The 22,490-nt window shown below is 39.8% G+C and overlaps 1 protein-coding gene across 6 annotated transcripts in view; it reads right to left on the bottom strand.

The window, feature by feature from the left end:
- VPS41 (VPS41 subunit of HOPS complex) overlaps positions 1-22,490 on the bottom strand; it is a 166,885-nt gene that overhangs the window by 128,508 nt on the left and 15,887 nt on the right. For 5 of the 6 annotated variants that reach the window (XM_027821210.3, XM_037890023.2, XM_043540565.1 and 2 more), the window contains 2 exons: positions 8,120-8,227; positions 5,127-5,204 (listed from right to left, as the gene is read on the bottom strand). In XM_027821210.3, coding sequence (XP_027677011.1) covers positions 5,127-5,204; positions 8,120-8,227 — 186 coding nt within the window. Of the gene's footprint in view, positions 1-4,315; positions 4,363-5,126; positions 5,205-8,119; positions 8,228-22,490 lie in introns of those variants that run through there. The other variant, XM_037890025.2, reaches the window with a different exon arrangement.

Here is a 22,490-nt window from a genome sequence, read left to right as displayed (position 1 = left end):
TGAGCGCCTGCTGGTATGGTGACACACCACACATGGCTGGGCAACAGAATTCGGTTTCCATGCATCCATGGTAAGGCAAAGGGTACGCGGGGTTGGCTTCTTATGCATAACATGTGGGAATGGTTTCAAACTGCAGTGCCATCCTTTCCCATAGCAAGCAATGGGTTTGGTTTCACATTTAAAAGGAGGGGCTGCGGTTTTCGGGTGGATGTGCAGCACACACCTCCTCCCACCCCACCGTGTGGCTATTCTCTGGGATGATCCCTTTTAGCCAAGCACAAACAGCCCAGCATGAACGGGATCCTTTTACTGTTCCCTTACAAAAATTCCCCTATTTCAACCAAGTGACCATGAATGATATCACTCCTGAGGCTAACGCAGAAAGATATAGACCGAATGTTGCTTGAGCTCAGTGATTTGAGCACTGGCCTGCTAAACCCAGGGTTGCGAGTTCAATCCTTGAGGGGACCACTTAGGGATCAGGGCAAAAAATGGGGATTGGTCCTGCTTTGAGCAGGGGGTTGGACTAGATGACCTCCTGAGGTCCCTTGCAACCCGGATATTCTATGATCTGTGCACCCTGGGCATCCGCAGACTCTGTCTGAGATTTCCAAAGGGATCTGCACGTCCATTCAAATGTGACCAAAACCCAGGACCATTCGCTGCCATGCTTTGTTCTGCAATGATTCCAGAATACTTTCAGAGTACCTCTAGGAGAGCTTCATGGAGATGTCCCTGGAGGATTCCCACTCCATCCCCAGACATGTGAACAGACTTTTCCAGTAGCTGTACTGGCCGCGAATGCATCCCAATTCTTCAGGGCAAATCAAACATTAAACACTATTGCTTTTAAACCCTGTACTGTAGTTACAAATATGCACTCACCAGAGCTGCCTTCTTCAGCTTCAGGGTCGGGGATCCTGCCTTCGGAGGGTATTGGCTCCAGGGTGATGAAAAGGTCCTGGCTGCCGGGGAGCACGGATTCACCGCTTGCCTGCTGCGCATTCTCCTCCTCCTCTTCATCCACAAAATCCTCCTCCGTGTTGCGTGAGACTCCCCCCTTGCAGGTGTCCACGGACAGTGATGAGGTAGTGGCAGGGTCCCCTCCTAGAATGGCATGCAGCTGATCATAGAAGCGGCATGTATGGGGCTCTGACCCGGAGCGACCAATTTGCCTCCTTTGTCTTTTGGTAGGCTTGCCTCAGCTCCTTAACTTTCACACGGCACTGCTGTGTGTCCCTGTTGTAGCCTCTCTCCAACATGCCCTGTGAGATTTTGGCAAATATATTTGCATTTCTTCTTTTTGATCAGAGTTCTGCCTGCACAGATGCTTCTCCCCACACAGCAATTAGATCCAGTGTCTCCCTTTCGGTCCATCCTGGAGTTCATTTGAGATTCTGGGGGGACTGCATGGTCACCTGTGCTGCTGAGTTCGCCACACTGACCAAACAGGAAATGAAATTCAAAAGTTCCCAGGGCTTTTCCTGTGTACCTGGCTAGTGCATCGGAGTTCAAAGTGCTGTCCAAAGCGGTCACTATGGAGCACTCTGGGATAGCTCCCGGAGGCAAATACCGTCAATTTGCGTCTGCACTACCCCAAATTCGACCCAGCAAGGTCGATTTTAGCGCTACTCCCCTCGCTGGGGAGGAGTACAGAAGTCAATTTTAAGAGCCCTTTAAGTCGACGGAATGGGGTTGGTTGTGTGGACGCATTCATTTTAAAATCGACCTAATGCAGCTAAATTTGACCTAACCCCGTAGTGTAGACCAGGCTTAAGTGGCAACACCGTCTGGACTACTTTTTCCTCTTTCAACCCAGGAATGAGTTTTCCTAATAGTGGTTAGCTTAGTTAAATTAAAGGACGGGGTTGGGGGCTTTTTGGTCCTAAAGCAATATAGTCAAGTCTGTCTGAAATATCTTTACCTACTATCATTACCATTAAAACCTAAGATCACTATAAATGAGAGTAATGTGTTATCTCAAAATCTTGTCTCTCTCACCAACAGAAGTTGGTCCAATAAAAAAAAAAAAAACAATTACTTTAATCTAGAGACACAAGATGGGTGAGGTGGGTTTTTTTTCCCCCCTTCCCCCCAATTTATTTTTTGCATTTGGCAATATTTTGTCTATGGTCATTTTCACGGTCTCTCCTGATAATCAATTTTCCCTGTTTGTGTAGGTCTTTCACACAGTGACAGTGAAAGAGAAGAATATTTTTAAGATACAGTAAAACATTGGCTGTAAAACCACAAAAATGGCAGAGACATTTAAGGGCATGGATGGTACCTGAAATTACTTAACTCATTTCTTTTAAACAGACAGACTTTGAGTTGTTGGTGTCCTTTTAACTATACTAAAAGGAGAAATCTGAAGCTATGCTTAAAAAAAAATGAACTTTTTAAAAAGGTGTGTGAAATTTTAGTCTTGAAGTTCTTAATTTGCCAGGGCTGCAAATGATTCCAAGATTGCAACAATCTGAAGTAACATTTCTTTCATGAGAAACCTTATCCTACTTACCTGAACAATCCTTTTCTTCAAATAATAAATTCCACCATTCACTGTAACAGGCCTTCAGCCGATTTACTCCTTGGAGACAGAACCCAGCAAGAACCAAAGTTAACTAGCTCTCCTAACTGCAGAGCATTTAAAAAAAATCTTAGGCTTTTGAAGGGTATGATTGGGGGATACTGTGTGACACTCTCCTTCCTGAGAAGATTTTTTTTCTCTTCACAACCCTGTGCAGGACAAAATGGTAGACAAAGGGAAAAAGAAAGGGGAAGGAAGGCTGTCATGCTCCTTCCCCATCTGATGGTTGTGTCTCTCTGTTCTGTAATCTAGTGATTTCAGACACAGTTTAGGCTGGATGGCAGTGATATTGGCATGGAAAGAGGCACATCAATGAGGACAAACTGCCTCAGTAGTTGCCGCTCTCCATCTTGGGAAACAGCATTCAAGGGATTGTACAGTAAGCTTGGGAAGGGTACTTTAGAACTGCGACAGTTCACACACATGCAGCCCTCTTTGCTTTAGAATGCCTGGTGATTAATAAAATGCATTATATTACACTACAATTTTGAACCCTCATCACTCTGTCATATCAAGAACAATTTTAATCAGAATCTTAAAAGACCCCTCGTCTTCCTAAACCTTACTTAACTTCAGCTTTCTATTCTAAACTACTGATGCATTACAGCTGCTGAAAAAAAAGTTGAAAAAAATTAAAGATAGTAAAACTGAACAGGCACAGTTTATTTTCCCCACACACACATATACTGTGCTCGACCCCAAGAGCAACAGAACCAACCATCCTTACAAATAAACAAGACCTGGAAAACTTCAACCTGGAATAGTAAAATTTTAGGAGAATTATAAGCAAGTTGAAAAAGGGATTTTAGAATAGAAATGCTTAAGTAACCTACCTTAACTATACTATAACAAACATAAAACAGTAGCTGTGGCTAGCATTGTATGTTATAAAGCAAACAACATACATACACATTGAGGGACTGGGGTTTTTTTGCCTCTGTTTCCTGGTAGGGCATCCATCTTATTCTTAGGTTCTGACTCTGCCTGGGATCTGTGCAGATGAGCCCTTATACCCATGCAGTGCACCCTACTGAAATCAACGGGGCTTTGTGCAGGCACGTGGATCACCTTGTAGGATTGGGGCATTAGTGATCACTAGTTGTAGGACTGGGGGGGAAGAGGAGACCTGCAACAAGAGGAAGTGTTTCAGGCATGTAACGCACAGAGTCTATCTGTGGGGTAAATATAACTATCAGGCAGATGCATTTCAGGCCTGAATCTAGGGGAAAGACACTAACTGATTTTAATAGATTTTGGATCAGTCCCTTAATGCATACCTTAGAAATGAAGAAATTGGGTTTTAGATAAAATTCTGATCTGCCTCAAATAAATCAGATTGGAGTAAAATTACAAGTGTGTGTCTTTGGCAAATAGCACCTGTGTAAAGTAATCAGAACATGGAAGGAAGCCAGGCAAAGCCCTTCTTCCCATGAAAGTACTTTGGGGAAGTTCTATGGCTTGTGTTACACAGAAGGTCAGATTAGATGATCACAATGGTCCCTTCTGGCCTTGGAATCTATGAATCTATTAAATGCTGTCGGGCTGATGGAGCACAAAAAGTTAACTTGACTTTCACGAATCTCAAGTAAGGTCACTGTCAATCTGACCACTATAATATAAAAATTTCCTTCAAAGGCTGTTCCTAGGAGATTTTTTTTTGGTGGTTTTTATTTTTTTGGAAACAATTGTGTAATTAGATTTTTCAAATATAAAAATATAACCTTTCACCTTTCATGTGCAGCTAGCTGTGTCAGCTTCAGAACATGTGTTCTATTTTGCAAACATGTCGCCATCTTGTGATAGATACTTTGACAAGAGCTGACGCTGCTTTTGAAAAAGTGAGGTCTGCCCACTGGAATTTGTGACAATGCTAGAAACAAAAAATTTACTAAAATAAAACAAAGCAAAAAGAAAGTAACGCACACACTCAAACCCTCCATACTTTAAAAATGTGCATTTAATACCTTAGAACACAGCTTTAAATTCAACATTTCATTCATCCTCAATGATTCCAGAAACAATAAAAAAAAATTAAAAAAAGTAGTCTGCCTCTTCTCCTTCAATCAATACAATCCCTTAAGAGCCTAAGCTTCAAAACATTCACATAAAATATTAGCTTTATATATTTGCAGTAGATAAACTGAACTAGCAAGGCAATCAATCAATTTTCAATTACTTTTGGCATCTTGATAAGATGATAGCACACATACTAACAATCAACAATAGTCGGCTAATACCTTAAGGAAGTCAAGAGCCTCTAGAGGAGGTAGATGATTATTGTTAATTACAATCACAAATATGTATTTCCTTGTCTGTAGTAATGATGAACACATCCTACAATCTTAGATGTGTCCATATAAGACCATGTGTTATACTGTCTTTTTTCCATGTTTTGTATTCATCCTCTCATATCAGTAGGAGTTTTTTTTAATGTATTTTTAAAATTTCAGGTGTATTGAGAGCAATAACCTTATTTACTATTTGGTACATCACAATATTTTGCATCGCAATAAAATTTTCTAAGTTATGTTTCACTTACAATGTCAACCTTTTGGGTGATGTTTCCCTGGACATCAAGTAAATAAACCTTGCCATAATGTGTGCCCAGTGCCAAAAACTGTTATAAGAAAAAGAGAAAAAGAGACTGATTAAATAAATACATTGCAACTTTAAAAAAAAAAATCCCACCAGGTAAAGAACTCCAGGATATTCAGTAGATTAATTTTTAACAGCACCCTAAAAGAAATTATTCTATGGACGAAGCTTATTTTGGAGGCACCTAAAGAATAAAACAGGGCTTGAAGCCCATATTATTGTGATCGTGCAAGTTAGCTGTCAGAATGAGTCATGGGAACCCTCATCTACTGACAACTAATGGTATGTCTGCACTCTGTACGTATTGCCTGATGGACTGTGGCAGCAAATTAAAAATGTAGTGTGAAAGCAAAGGTAACACACACTTGAAAATAAAGCTATGGAAATTATTAAGAAGCTGTTTACTTTTAATTCTTCTTTGCCAATACAATAAATATTCAAAAACAAAGCTACCAGTTGTTAGGCCCTTATTACACAGAATACCATAACATGGAAAGCTATTTAAAGATCTAATGCACTTAATATTATCCTGATTCTTTATTTTCTTTGACACTGTGATATTCTGACATTTAATGATGCATGCATTCACCAGCCATTTTATACTATGAGTGTCTTATTATGACAAATTATTTCTCAACAAATACACATAACAGCACTACACATTTATTTGATAGATGTAAAAGGGCAAATGATTCCAGGAGAGCCACTGTTAGTTGAACTGTGTGAACCAATCCTAAACAAACCAGCAGAAACTTCAGTACTACTTGATATATGACAGATGGGTTTTTCTTTTCTTTTCTCTCTTTTTTTTCTTCTATTTAACATTACTCAAATGGCCTAGGCTCCTAAATTCTCTGTATTTCACTGCATGTGAGCATGCTTCATTGCAACCAATAATGAAATGCTCAAATTTACAAGCACTACTAAGCGTGTCAGTCAAGCAGCACAATCTTTAAAAAATAACCTTACAGAAAGTCAAGGCTTAAAAGGATTTATCAAAATGGAATTGCTTAAAATAAAATTTCAGTTCAGGCACTTAAAATATGAAGCTACATTAAAGAGGAGTCAAAAAAAAAGGGAAAGAAGGGTTTCATTAGAAATTCATCCCCTGCAATGCCTTTCACTCCTGCAAGGTTGCCTTTTTTCAGGAAGAAAAAAGTCCTCCGGGTAAAAAAATCAATACTGGTTAATAAAACATCAGGTGTGCAGACATAACTAGGTATGACTATTCCACTGCACAGGCCTGCTTGAATGCACCAGGTGCCAGGACGATTAGTCATCCAGTGCAGACAGCAAACCTGGTGAAAATATGATGCTATAGCATTGAAAGAAAAAATAATTCCGGGGAGAAATTAGTCTGACTATATAAGCCAGAATTTGGGACTCCCAACAAAGTCAAATTGTTCTAATTAGAAGTATGTGTATAATACGACTATAATTTCATTTGTGTCAACCCTTTTGTATGGTTTTCCTTAACCTTCCCCCACCCCCGGAAGGAAAAAAAAAAAAAGGAGCTTACGCTCTACCTTTGCTTTTAGGCTCTCTGTTGTAACAGACCAATTCCCAAAAGACCAATCCCCTAGCTTCTAATAATATTGATCCTCCTCATAAATAGTGTATCTAGTTTGCTAGAAATCTAAGAGCGTTTGGATACTTAAAACAGGCTTACTGTAGTGTCATGCTTTGTGACCTTATAGTTAAGGTTGGTATTCTGGAAATTTCCATATTTAAAATTCTATTTAATCAATTGGGTTTAAAAATTCACTTAAGACTGAAAAATGATCCCAGACTAGGAGGAATTTCTTTCCAATTTTCAAAATATCTGTTTGATTTTAAGTCTTTAATGTTTAAAAGAGACTCACTGTTTTTCATTCATACAGTTAAATTTAACTTAAATTTAAAACATGAACTTTAACTACCCTAAAATGGGCCTCTTGAGCAGCTGCACCAGTATTCTGAAGAAAAAATACACTCTGCACAAGTCGTAATCTTGAATGTATAACAAAACAACATATCACAGACACCCCAATGGTAGCTGGTAAGCAGCCATTATGGTCTGCCAGAAAATTATAAATTAAAAAAATACAACTGTATATATTACATTTTGTAATATATTACAACACGTTTTTGATAGGAGTCATTAAAGTCATACACTTTCAAATGTACAGCACCTGGTCTTTAATATTTTAATATTAAAAACAAGTAAATTCAGAAAAAGAAAAAAACCGTTTAGTTGATGAACAGACACATAGTTACAAAAATCGTAGCTGAAGTTGCCACTCCATCTTCATCTCACAAACCTGTACTTTTATTCCCATCAGTGCAAGCCCCTCTACCTTCAGTGTTCTTTTGCTCCTGCATCTTTTAGACTAATGTTATTAGTACAGGTTTTGAGTCCCACCCCCTGGTCTGAGTTTACTGAGCCTAGGCTACTTGTAAAGGATCAGGAATAAATGTATTTTAATTACTTTCCTGTTTTATTAATAAAACCTCAATGGTCTTCCACAGATGAATACCCTCTCCAACTAAATCAGCCCCTGGCAGGATTGAATTTGTTTGGAATGATTCAAAAGGTGCTGAGTTCTTTACTTGATAAAGTATGTTTGGGACTGCATCTTGATCCTAGCCTATGATACAGTTTTTAATTAGAACTAAATCTCACAGTAACTCATATAAACATTCCACCTTACAAAATACAGAATTCTTACCTCTTACCACCTCAGAGAGAGAGAAACACTGTCCAACAAGAGGTTACTATTAAGTCAACTCATATTACAGTTGCTTGCACTGTACTTAGCTGAGACGATCTTCAGATTTGTCAGTTCCTTAACATAAATCTCTAACTTTTTTGAGAGAGATAACATATAAACAGACAGATATTTTAAAAACAAGTAAACAGTTACTTCATATCCTCACCCAGAAAAAAGAAAAAGGTACCTTTTCATGCACGGTCATGCAACTTGCTGCATCTTTTTGGAGAATTTCAGTCACTCCATTAGAAAGCCTTTCATACTTCAGCTTGGGTTCTTCTTCACTCTCATCTTCCTATGTTATTAAGAGTTTGGGGAAGAGGGAGGGAAAAGAGTTTTTTTTAAGTTTAATTTAAAATACCAAATACTTAGAGATCCCCAAATACTATCACACAGCAACAGCCATAGATGGTTCTCTATGATCTCTCAACAACAGCCACTATACGTAACATTCCAATTATTGGTACCAGAGTTCTGGGTGCAACTAAATACAGTACTGTAAATAAATAAATTGATACAGTTTAACTGTAAGAGGCACTTAGTTGATTTATAACAAGCAGGGAAAATGTACATGGGTACTTTGTTACATAAAGTTACTCATTCCCAATTAAGAAAAAAAAAGTATGGATATGGCAAAGTTAATAAAAATAAAATATGCAGCTGTAGCCACTTTTAGCTCCGAGTTGAAGCATGCACATTACAAGAAACTTGAAGACCTTTACAAGATGCTGCACCTCGGTAGGAAGGACAGACACAAAACGCTGTAAATAAAAATAAAAATATCTACTAGGAATGTGTTACTTGTATAAGACATGTCAATGGGGTTTATGTTCAAACAAACAAAAAGTAAAAATGTTGCTGCAAAACCGTTTGAGAAACAGACCTGGACATAGTAACTTTCACATGGATAAACTGTGATCTAGCACGTTTCTAGGACCTCAAACCTATCCTGTTGTTACCCTTTAAACAAACTATGTAGTCATCCAATCACCATTCAGGACTGAGGAAAGGCACATAAAACTGACACAAAGTGAATGGTTAGATATATATGAGAGAGAGAAAGAGAGAAAGCAAGCTAGCTGATCAAAACAGTCAATCTATTTGTGTTCCTGCTATAAATGAATGCTCAAGGTGCAATACAGTATTAGGGTATTTATTTATACCAAAATGCTACACTGCAGTTTTATATATATTTCAGATGGATACATTTTATATTTAATAGCTTCATTTGATACTATATGTTCCAAAGCATCCTCACTATGAAGTAATATATCTACAATGACACCCCCCCAATTCTCAATTAGAATGAGAACACCACTATCAAAAGTATTTAGTGTATACATATTGGATATAGTATTCTTTTTCACTTTCTGTCCTAAAATTGATGTGTATCATTGCTGTGCACTGTTAAAACAGCTCTGGTGTTCCACCCCACTGATGGGTGAAATGATTCTAATATGGACTTCAAAAAGGGGTGTAGGAGGTTCAATTAATATTCCTAAAGCATAATGAGAGCCTGAGACAAAAGGTGCTATAGATGTGCTCTTTTTTCCTGCCTAATGAGTATAAAGGCTAACTCCCAGTGGAGAAACAAAAAACCAACAATTTTATTTAAGCCTTTCTTCAAGTAAAAACAAACTAGTCTTTTGCTATATTAAAAGCCAATATGATTACTTAATATACTAAACTACTGAGACTGTTTAAACTATTATCTCACGTTATCATGATATATGTTCTCTTCCAGAAAACACAATAAAAATATGAATCTCTGGTAGAAATTCAATATTTCATACCACCAACTTACTGTATACATGCTAGAATAAAAGGTTCTTTTAAAATTTGTTAGAGAGTTTTATGGCTGAATACAAAAGGAATTAATATAGGGATGTCAACAGCCATGACATAGTTGTCTGAAGTGAAATGTCAAAATGTCCAGCAAGAAAATTTTATTCAGTATATCCAACACTGAACAAAGTTGTTACCAGTCAGAATGACAATGTCAAATTAGAGAGCTGTATATAAGAGTCAGCTAAGTTACCTGTGCTTCCAAATCCTTAACAGATGAAAATTGTAAAAGGCAAGAAAAAAAGTAGTGCTTTTTATTTATATATTTTACAACAATTAATACATTACTGTATTTCTTACATCATTACAAAGACTACACTTGAAATGCATCAGTGATCTGTGCATCCTGACATAAATATGGGAAGTAAAAATTCAATTCTAGGCAAATAGCCTTTGTAATAAGATTCCACATGTTGCTGAAGTCTGGACACCAATGTGAAAAGTTAATTCTAGTCTCTCAAGTATTTTGCATAAAAGCATTCATCCACGGGCCATTAGAGAGTGTTACTGTAAATAAGTTTTGCCTGTCTTATTTAGGAGTGAAAACTAAATAATTGCTCCTGCACGTGTATATAAAAATATATATTCTTTCAAAAAACTCAGTGCACTGAAGCATTCTGCCAGGCTTCACAAAAATGTATATAAAATGAAAACTTCAAACATTAGCCACAATGATGTGCCCACTTCATGCTTTCCTGACAGGTATCTTTTATGTAAAGTAAAAGTCAGGGGAAAGGTGAATTTGAAAAATTTCTGCCTCACTGTAAAAAAAGGTAATGAAAAATGATTTGTAAAAAAAAATACAAGTTTACTCTATTGCCACAGACTATCACATTCTAAATGAGAGAGAAAATGTCAAACACATTTAATGTACTTGAGCTTAACATCTTACAAATATTTTCTTATCAGGAAAAGCTTTTATGCAGCCTGAACTTCTAAGGTAAACACAAGCCAGCATTAATAAAAAGCAAATCAATATTTTTTGTTAAATTTTAATAATCCTGCAAACCTACAAATAAAACCATCAGCAGCCTGAGTTGAGATGACAGTTAGCTGCGTTTCTATGACAACCTGGTGGAATAGTACAAGTCCTGACTTGCAGCAAAGCTAAGATATGAACAGAGTGACATTTACCCCATACAAGAAAACTCAGCTTTCCAAAAAAAAAAAAAAAAAAATCAATTTCTCAACTAACATGGATTTTTACTAAGTGTATGGCACTTTTAATTAAAAGACAAGTCCTTTAAACCATCCTAGGACTCTCAAACATTTGCAAATAAATTTTATATCATGATTACTTGTATTGTAGCTTAACACGTTTTTCACATTTTTGCCACCCAGAGAACTAATACTTCAGAACACTTACATCAGAGTTTTGAAATTTTTGTCAAATACATTTGTTTAGTATTATTCAAATAGTACTTCAAAATACCCAAAGTTAGAAGGTAAAAAAAAAAAAAAAAATGTACTAGTAGAAGAAAAATGTTGAAGCGCTCTGCAAATGAGATATTGAAATCTTGGTTGAAGTAAAACAAAAAAAGCTGGAACAGCCATGCTACAGCTTAACTAATTACCAATTTGTAAACCACAGGGAACACCATTTTAAAAATTATTTTCCATTGGTTTTTCCGCTGTTCCATTTCCCTTAGATTTTCTAATTCTGAGAATGAAAACACCCCAGTATATGCTATAATGATCTTTTCCAGTTATCTTTGAATATTTCCTACTGAAAGCCATACATGAAACAAACACAATTAACTAATAAAACCAAAAGAGAACTTCTCTTTAGAGCTGTATCCTTTGTTAATATGGAGCTCCTTAAGTGAAATGGGAAGATGCCCCTCTTTCCATTCTTCAAATCTGTCTGTATATAGTGGATGACCAACTCTTCATGAGCCAAACTATATCAAACTACAGCAAGCTGAAAAGGTGTCAGTAAGTCTTTAAAAGGACAGTTTAGTTAAAGGAAGACATCACTCAGATTTCTCAATACTAGATTCATTACCTAACTCTCTTGAGATACTCTGAATCAGTCTTTCCCAGCTTTGCCTACAAGAAGGACTGCAATAGAATACAATATTCAGTGAAAACTGACATAAGGTCCTTACAAAGATGATCTCAAGAGAGAATCTGTGGGCAGTTTCTTGAGTTACTACATTAGTGAATATTCATTCCTGCAGCATAGGGTTTGCCCACAGGATAGTGTGTCACATGGACTATATGCTCTACTGGTTATGGATACCCTAATTGTGTATTGAACATTGACAATGAAGTTCCCATCCTTCCTGCATGATTTGTCATTATGAGTTTCAAAGCCTACCTACATGTTGCAAATAAAGCCTTTCACGGAAATAAACTTAATCAACACCCTTCTCTTTGTTGCATAGCGTCTAAGGGATCCCAAATAATACAGTGGCCCCTACAGTTCTAGGCCTTGATCCGAATGGATTTAAACACATGCATAACTAAGCACACAACTCATCTCACTGAAGTGACTATAATGTGACAATCCACATGCTTAAAATTACTTGCTAAAATTCTTTGCTGTGACACACACTTTTTAGCAGGGCACGCCAGACAAGGAAAAAGTAATTTCTCACCGCTAACTCTCACCAGTCTATCTTTCAGATAACTTCCGATTTCACAACATCGGAATGAGAAACTTCAGTAAAATGCCATGTTTCAAGCTAAACAGGAGTCAACCAAAAGATGATTTCATACAGAACATTTGATTAATTAATGCTTAAAGAATATGAAGGAAGAGTTAGGCACTGCAATCCTATTAAAACCAAAAAGAGGACAATATCGAGGAATAAAGACATCCGTAGACAAGTTTTGGACTTTTAAAATAGTGATCACTGTACCACAGAGAAAAGAAATTTGAGCTAGCTGGGTGTTTTATTGACAGGATTTGTGCTACACTTCTGGCAATACTAGTTTCGGCACTGCACAAAGATTCTAAGCGAAACCAACGGAGAATTACCACCTCCAATTATTCTCCCCACTTCTTCTCAGTTTAGCACAAAGGTTCAGAGAGCTTCTTATGGTTATGCAGAGTGCATAAAACATAGCCTTTGTGAGCTGGCTCACAGGAGCTTCATTTGTCACAAGAATTCTTCAACAGATTACAAAAGATTACAAGACTTCTGTACTTTTACACAGTATCTAGGGAGAATTACTTGCCTTCCTCTCTATATGGAAGTACAATGTTCAGCTAAACGTATCTAGCAGAATTCAGTTATCTACGCAATACCTTACTTTTTGGTCAGCTCAAGGTCCCATATCAGGCATATTAATTTGAGTAGTCACAAATGTATAAATAATTCCTGTATGCTCGCTTCTAGGGAAAGCATTGAGTAGGTTTGCGTGGGTCTTTGAAAAAATTCCCACAGCTGATTTGGAAGGAGTAGGGTCTTAGAATCACAAGTATCACTTCTAAGAACAACATTCATAGGAATTCAGCTACCAGCTCTGCCAACAGTATTAATGGCACAGCGTTAGCCTAGGCGGGATAGGCCTGCAAAACAGTTTTTTACCGCAAAAACTGAAAAGACTCCAGGCCACCACAAAATGTGGCAGCAAACTCAGAGCTGGACAAAGGATTGTGCACGTCACCACTACATATGGGTATCTATCGGGTGTGCTGTAGACCACCAGGATCTAATTTGGATATGGATAGAGCCCTCTTTAATGTTTTTAATGAAGTAAATACGAATGGAAACTGCGTGATCATGGGAGACTTTAACTTCCCAAATATAGCCTGGAGGACAAGTGCGAGTAATAATAATAGGGCTCAGATTTTCCTAGATGCAATAGCTGATGGATTCCTTCATCAAGTAGTTGCTGAACCAACAAGAGGGGATGCCATTTTAGATTTGGTTTTGGTGAGTAGTGAGGACCTCATAGAAGAAATGGTTGTAGGGGACAACCTTGGTTCAAGTGATCATGAGCTAATTCAGTTCAAACTGAATGGAAGGATAAACAAAAATAAATCTGCAACTAGGGTTTTTGATTTCAAAAGGGCTGACTTTCAAAAATTAAGGAAATTAGTTAGGGAAGTGTATTGGACTGAAGAATTTGTGGATCTAAAGGCAGAGGAAGCCTGGGATTACTTCAAGTCAAAGCTGCAGAAGCTATCGGAAGCCTGCATCCCAAAAAAGGGAAAAAAATTCATAGGCAGGAGTTGTAGACGACGCTGGATGAGCAAGCATCTCAGAGAGGTGATTAAGAAAAAGCAGAAAGCATACAGGGAGTGGAAGAAGGGAGGGATCAGCAAGGAAAGCTACCTTACTGAGCTCAGAACATGTAGGGACAAAGTGAGAAAAGCTAAAAGTCAAGTAGAGTTGGACCTTGCAAAGGGAATTAAAACCAATAGTAAAAGGTTCTATAGCCATATAAGTAAGAAGAAAACAAAGAAAGAAGAAGTGGGACTGCTAAACACTGAGGATGGAGTGGAGGTTAAGGATAATCTAGGCATGGCCCAATAACTAAACAAATACTTTGCCTCAGTCTTTAATGAGGCTAATGAGGATCTTAGGGATAACAGTAGCATGACAAATGGGAATGAGGATATGGAGGTAGATATTACCATATCTGAGGTAGAAGCAAAATTCGAACAGCTTAATGAGACTAAATCAGGGGGCCCAGGTAATCTTCATCCAAGAATATTAAAGAAATTGGCACATGAAATTGCAAGCCCATTAGCAAGAATTTTTAATGAATCTGTAAACTCAGGGGTTGTACCATATGACTGGAGAATTGCTAACATAGTTCCTATTTTTAAGAAAGGAAAAAAAAAAAGTGATCCGGGTAACTACAGGCCGGTTATTTTGACATCCGTAGTATGCAAGGTCTTGGAAAATATTTTGAAGGAGAAAGTAGCTAAAGACATTGAGGTCAATGGTAAATGGGATAAAATACAACATGGTTTTACAAAAGGTAGATTGTGCCAAACCAACCTGATCTCCTTCTTTGAGAAAGTAACAGATTTTTTAGACAAAGGAAACGCAGTAGACCTAATTTACCTAGATTTCAGTAAGGCATTTGATACGGTGCCACATGGGGAATTATTAGTTAAATTGGAAAAGATGGGGATCAATATGAAAATTGAAAGGTGGATAAGGAATTGGTTAAAGGGGAAACTACAATGGGTCATACTGAAAGGTGAACTGTCAGGCTGGAGGGAGGTTACCAGTGGAGTTCCTCAGATATCAGTTTGGGGACCAATCTTTTTATTACTGACCTTGGCACAAAAAGTGGGAGTGTGCTAATAAAGTCTGCGGATGATACAAAACTGGGAGGTATTGCCAATTTAGAGAAGGACCAGGATATCATACAGGAGAATCTGGATGACCTTGTAAACTGGAATAATAGTAAAAGGATGAAATTTAATAGTGAAAAGTGTATGGTCATGCATTTAGGGATTAATAACAAGAATTTTAGTTATAAGCTGGGGACGCATCAATTAGAAGTAACGGAGGAGGACAAGGACCTTGGAGTATTGGTTGACCACAGGATGACTGATATGGCTGTGAAAAAAAGCTAATGCGGTCTTGGGATGCATCAGGCGAGGTATTTCCAGTAGAGATAAGGAGGTGTTAGTACCGTTGTACAAGGCACTGGTGAGACCTCACCTGGAATACTGTATGCAGTTCTGGTCTCCCCTGTTTAACAAGGATGAATTCAAAGTGGAACAGGTACAGAGAAGGGCTACTAGGATGATCCGAGGAATGGAAAACCTGCCTTATGAAAGGAGACTCAAGGAGCTTGGCTTGTTTAGCCTAACCAAAAGAAGGTTGAGGGGAGATATGATTGCTCTCTATAAATATATCAGAGGGATAAATACCAGGGAGGGAGAGGAATTATTTAAGCTCAGTACCAATGTGGAGACAAGAACAAATGGATATAAACTGGTCATTGGGAAGTTTAGACTTGAAATTAGACGAAGGTTTCTAACCATCAGAGGAGTGAAGTTCTGGAACAGCCTTCCAAGGGAAGTAGTGGGGACAAAAGACCTATCTGGCTTCAAGATTAAACTCGGTAAGTTTATGGAGGAGATGAGATGATGGGATAACATGATTTTGGCAATTAACTGATCTTTAACTATTCATGGTAAATAGGCCCAATGGCCTGTGATGGGATGTTAGATGGAGTGGGATCTGAGTTACTACATAGAATTCTTTCCTGGGTATCTGGCTGGTGAATCTTGCACACATGCTCAGGGTTCAGCTGATCGCCATATTTGGGGTCGGGAAGGAATTTTCTTCCAGGGGAGATTGGAAGAGGCCCTGGGGGGTTTTCGCCTTCCTCTGTAGCATGGGGCACAGGTCACTTGCTGGAGGATTCGCTGCACCTTGAAGTCTTTAAACCATGATTTGAGGACTTCAATAGCTCAGATATAGGTGAGAGGTTTATTGCAGGAGTGGGTGGGTAAGATTCTGTGGCCTGCATTGTGCAGGAGGTCAGACTAGATGATCATAATGGTCCCTTCTGACCTTAATATCTATGAGTCTATCAGATTTGAAAATGCTGGACTAGATGTCTTGACCACATCCACAGAGGGAGTCAGTACCAGAACTGACATGAATCTACTGCTCTCAGTCCACGAGACCATGCTGTATCTCAGCCTCCCCCAGCCAGCCCATCCATGCTGCCTGGCTCCTGCCGCCGATTTAAAAGGGTCCGGGACTCCGGTCGCTGCTGTGGTAGTAGTGGCGACAGCCACGAGCCCCGGGCCCTTTTAAATCGCCAGCCCCAGGACAGCTGCCCATTTTGGACCCGCCCCCCCATAGGCAGCCAAAAAAAAGTTATCCCTTTTTGCCTCCTCCATCATTGCCCCTTTTGCCTCCCCCTACTGGCAGGGCCACCGAGGGATAAGTGTGAGAGGGAAGGGGTAACGACATTAAAGTGCTACCGTGGCAGCACTTTAACCTGGGCTGTATATGGGCCGGTACCGCACTTTCACCCCTGGTATTTCTTCACACAACACTCACACAGTCAACCTGTGGAATTCTTTGCCAGAGGATGTTGTGAAGGCCAAGACTATAATAGGGTTCAAAAAAGAACTAGATAAGTTCATGGAGGATAAGTTCATGGCTATTAGCCAGGATGAGCAGAGATGGTGTCCCTAGCCTCTGTTTGCCAAAAGCTGGGAATGAGAGACAGGGAATAGATCACTTGATGATTACCTGTTCATTGCCTCTGGGGCACCTAGCATTAGGCACTGTCGGAAAACAGGATACCGGGCTAGATGAACCTTTGGCCTGACCCAGTATGGCCGTTCTTATGTTCTTACGATAGCATTTTTACTCCTCTAGGTAAGGAATCAGATGATGTGGGTGAGGGTATTGCACCTGTTCCCCTATAATAATTGACAGTTTGGCTACTGAATTCAAAAATTGAACAAAACTGACCAGAGGTGAGGATGCCACACACAGTTATATAGTGATGTGGCACTAATCTTTGCATATTGATGTTTATAAAGGGATTTGGAAATTAATTGCTAGGTATAAAGCATTTTGTTGCACTAACATGTTGCAATCATAAGTGATCGCCTCAAAAACAGTACTGGGATGTGCAACATGGTTTTGAGGTTCTTTGCAACTCAGGGTACATGGACACTTCATGCTGGAAGTATGATTTCCAGCTTGTCAAGATGTATGCTTGCTAGCTAAATCACTACGTATCACCCTTTTAATCACCTGTCCTGTGTTAGGATAAAGCTTCTAGACTTTTTGTTCCTGTCCAAAAGACCAAGGGGCTTTCTCTGCTTATGAAGGGTGAAGCTGTGCTGTCAGGATTAGGATAATGATTTGTCAATTTTTCTCAATTCAGTCAGAGAAATATTGCTATGATGTACATAAATAAAAGAATTTTAGACAGGAAAAATAGACATTTAGTGGCCTTTCATGTTCAGAACCCTAATTTGCTGGACAGCCAAGCAACAAACTGGAATAAGCTCTAAAGTAAGCTATTCTATTGCTCATCAAGTTGAAGGTAAAATGTTGAGAGGTAGTGGGGGATCAGCCTGCAGATATACTGGGGAGTAACACTGATATGAGACTATGCAAAACCCATTCACACTGGTAAACCTATTTCAAAGAAAGAAATAATTGCTTTTGGTCAGACGTGGGGGAGGAGAGACGAAAAATCAAACTGTTATGATTAGAAAATTTTAAAAAAGCAGGGAAGGAATGACTGGGCGAGTTAAGGGATTAGCAATAGCATACAGAGACTTTCATCTGAATCATCAGTTCAAATTCAGATCAGGCTGATACTGGCAAAAAGTTATTACCATCTGATGGCTGTTGGTTTACCAAAGTGAATTTGTGGTATCAAGCCAGTTCCTAGCTGACAGATGGCCACGTCACAGAAGAACCCCACCGCAACTAACAATCTCGATGGCAGCTTCAGCAAAGATACAAAGGAATGAGTGCCCCTGAACATTAAGCCTCCTCTTAACAGCAGAAGGGATTCTTTAGGCAAGTGTTGAGAACCACTGGCAAGACAGTGTGAAGAAATGTATGCTACTGCCCCAGTTATACCTACTCCACAGGCAAAGAAAGGACAACTTTCTCTCCCTCTCTCCAGGGCTGACAACATAGCACCTTTTTTCCCCCATGTGGACTAAGCTGGTTAAAAATGAATTTGAAATAAATATTGAAAACCCTTGCAAGCTTCTAACCTGTAGAAGAATAATTTTGTATTAATATGGCTACTGCTATACAATGGAATGGAGGTGCTCAGATTGAGGTTACCAACCCATGAAGTCACCCTTATATTTTATGCTGCCAAAAATATTGACCTCTATAGTTTTATGGTGAAAATACACTGCTTTTCTGAGTAAGGAAATGAAGTGAATCACCTCCTGTGCAACCCCAGTATGGTTCTTCAGAAGCCAAATCACCAACAACATGCTAATCTTTGGCAAATATGGATCAGGCTGTCAGGAAAATTGGTGTGCGAAATCTTTTCTTCTTATAGATCTGATGAGGATTTATTTAATCCTTTGGGTTCTTTGGGAAAATGTAGGTATACTAAAGCAAGGAATTACAATGATATGGCTGCCCATGAATAAATATTAAGATGGTTGCATTCCCAGGATGAAATAATACACAGATGAAAGGAAAAAGCACACAGCATTTTATTTCTTTTCAGGACTGCCATGATATAAAGAAAGTCTCACAATATGTGTGGAACACCAATTCCAGATTCACCCCTACAACTCTGGACATAAGCCAAGTTGTGAAGCAGAAGTACAGAAGACATACTGCACATGAACAATCCTCATAAGTGACATGTAAAAAAAAAATATAGTCCACAATAGTATTTGGTTTCACTTCAGCTATTTTTTTTTTCTCACTTGAAGTTTTGTGTACACCAAGCCAGTGGGAATTATAAAACCACTTCAACTGCACACAATAATCCTAGTTACTCTAATTACATAAGAGTAACATAAAATGGCTTGTTGTATTTTTGATATCCCAGACAAGTTCCAATAGGGAAGGAAAAGCCTAAGACAATTCAAATCTGAATGAAACTACACCTTTCCATTTGTATTTCCCTTTGCTGAGTAAGGAATTTCAACAGAACCATTTGTTTCCCCTATGAACACTACTTGGGCACTAACTGTTGCCATTTTGTGATCTACTGCATATGAATACCCTACAGTGCAATTTTGGGAACAGTCATTTTTGAAGTTTCTTTTATCAACTCGCTGAAATGTGAAACTGGTTAGGAAATTATTGAAAAAGAAAATTCAGTGTTGCTCCATCCACATCAATGAATTAGTATTTTGGGAAGGCCACATCTGCACACACTGTTGACACAGTAGCTTTTCAATTGCATTTAATTTATGTAACATGCAAGGCAGTATTTTTACCTTTTATATATTCCAAAACACACAGGAGAACTGGCACTTCTATTTAATATTAATAGCTCATTAAGTGAAGTATCTAATTTTGCACACAAGAACAGCAGATATTAGAAGAATATAGCAGTAAAACCAGTAACCCATTTTTCTTGGAAGTCAATCCTAGAACGATGCATATTATAATCTTAGTCACTAGTCACTGAAAACATGTTTTTAAAATTAATGTATGAAAAGATTCCATTTAAACGTCAATACATTATTTACAATGCTCATCCCACTGACTCAAATTGATAAATTATTTGCATGATACATTTTCTCATTAACAGAGTTGTTTTTTTATTGCATACCTTCCCTTTCTCCGCACCCTATTTAAATGGCTCGTTTCACTTTAGGTATGCAGGAAGAAGTGAGCTCTCTCTGGCTAGTGAGCGTGTGAGAGAGAGAAAGAGAGAAAAAGAAAATATAAAAACTTTTAAAGAAGTTCATATACAGTACTTTTTCATTTGTAGATCTCAAAGAACTGGAGGAGAAAAAAGGAAGACTAAGGCTATGTCTACGCTGCCACTTTCAGCACTAAAACTTTTGTCATTCAGGGGTGTGAAAAAACACATCTGAGCAATGAAAGTTTTAGTACTGAAAAGTGCCAGTATAGAGAGTGCTTTATTGCCAGGAGAGCTCTACCCCAGCGATAAAGCGTGTCTGCACTGCCCATGTCACAGCGCTGCCACAGCCGTGCTGTAACATGGGTAGTGTAGACATACCCTAATATAACCCCCTTTTACAGATGGAGTAGGAGAGGCGAAGTGGCTTGCCAAAGGGGACACAGTAAATTGTCAGACAAAAGGAGCTGAAATACAAGAAACGGCAAAGATGCAATGTAGGCTGATGTAGTATTTGAATCTATTTTTAATTCATTTTTTGTCAAGTTGATGGTGTCGCTTTAACGACAACAATAATGGAAGAGCCCATCTGTGCTTGATGCCTGTGCTTAGGGAATATTTTGGTGGGGAACATAGCAGGGTTAGGAAACCTTTTTTACCAGATGCTGTGTTTACTTGAAACATTTGTAATTAGGTCTGGATCAGTTCAGAGTAATCTAGGAGACTAAGGCCTTGGCTATACTTGCAAGTTGGAATGCAGTAGAATCATAGAATATCAGGGTTGGAAGGGACCTCACGAAGTCATCTAGTCCAACCCCCTGCTCAAAGCAGGACCAATCCCCAATTTTTGCCCCAGATCCCTAAATGGCCCCCTCAAGGATTGAGCTCACAACCCTGGGTTTAGCAGGCCAATGCTCAAACCACTGAGCTATCCCTCCCCCCCAGGCGCCCTAACTCCTGAGGTGTCCACACTGGCAAGGCACATAGAGCACCCGGACTCCGCGGCTGGAGTACCCCTGGTAATCCATCTCAACGAGAAGCATAACGCTTGCTGCGCCCCGGCTGGAGGCCGCAGTGCCAGTGTGGACGCCCTGGTTTTTTAATGTGCTCTGATCAGCCTCCTGAAGTGTCCCATAATCCCTGTTCTAGCCACTTTGAACTCTACTGCCGTGCCCTCAGGTGATCAACTGTCAGACCCGCCTTTTAAATTCTCTGGGAATTTTGAAAATCCCCTTCCTGTTTGCTCAGCCAGGCGTGGAGTGCTCTCAGCACAACTTTCCAGGTGACCATGCCTCCACGTGCCAGGTGATCCCCAGTATGGAGCAATGGCGAGGTGCTGGACCTCATCAGTGTTTGGGGGGAGGAAGCTGTCCAGTCCCAGCTGCACTCCAGCAGTAGGAATTACGATACCTACAGGCAGAGATCCAGGGCCGTGATAGAAAGGGGCTATGGTCAGGACGCTCTGCAGTGCGGGGTTAACGAGAAGATGCTGCGGAATGCCTACCACAAAGTGCGGGAGGCAAACCGCCGCTCTGGTGCTGCCCCCATGACCTGCCGTTTCTACAAAGAGCTGGATGCAATACTTGGGGGCGACCCCACCTCCACTCCAAAGAGCACCATGGACACTTCAGAGGCTGTAGCAGCCCAGAGTTCAACAAGGTAGGAGGAGAAAAGCGGGAGTGATGGGTGCTGAGGAGGAGTCGGGCCCAGAGTCAGAGGACGGCCCAGCATCCTTAGATGCATGCAGCCAGGAGCTGTTCTCAAGCCAGTCAGAAGCGGACGGTGCTTGCGGAAGAACAAACAGCAGAGGAGGTGCCTGGTACACAGCTTTTATTTTGGGAAGGGAGTTCTTCAGCGCGGGCTCTTGGGGAGAGGAGGGTTGCAGAAAGAAGGATTAAGGCTGCGTGCATGCCTAGATGCAGAATAAGGCATTGATGTGCTCTCTCACATCACGGTAATCGGCCTCAGTGATCTCATCGAAGGTCTCATGCAGAAGCTGGGCAATCCGCTTGCGGAGGTTCCTTGGCAGAGCTCTATGCTCCTTGTCCCAGTCAGGCTAACATGTCCACACCACTGTGCCATGAGGGGTGGGGGGACCACTGCTGCACACAAGCAAGTGGCATAAGGGCCAGGGCGGAAGCTGCATTGTAGTAGAAGACCCTTCCTTGCTTCCCAAGTCACTCTCAGCAGTGAGATATCTTCCAGGATGAACTCATCCTGTGGAAAATGTGGGGACACTGTTCAGTATAGGGGCCCCCTGCAGCTGTTGGCTCTCCCCAAGGCACAGAACCCCAGAGGACAGTACGGCCCTGAAACAATCAGTCCCCCTTGCCCCTGTGCTTACCTACTATTTCGGGGCCCTTGTGGGTTATGTGCGCTCGCTTTGGGATGGGCACTTTCTGCTATTGTGTGCACTGTGCTTGCCTTTAAGTTCAGCCGAATCATTGCTCTGTCTAGTGTGA

This window comes from Chelonia mydas, chromosome 2 (genome assembly GCF_015237465.2).
Source record: "Chelonia mydas isolate rCheMyd1 chromosome 2, rCheMyd1.pri.v2, whole genome shotgun sequence".
Classification (NCBI taxonomy): Eukaryota; Metazoa; Chordata; order Testudines; family Cheloniidae; genus Chelonia; species Chelonia mydas.
The sequence above is the reverse complement of the archived record's forward strand: the minus strand, read 5'-3'. Positions and strand labels throughout refer to the sequence as shown.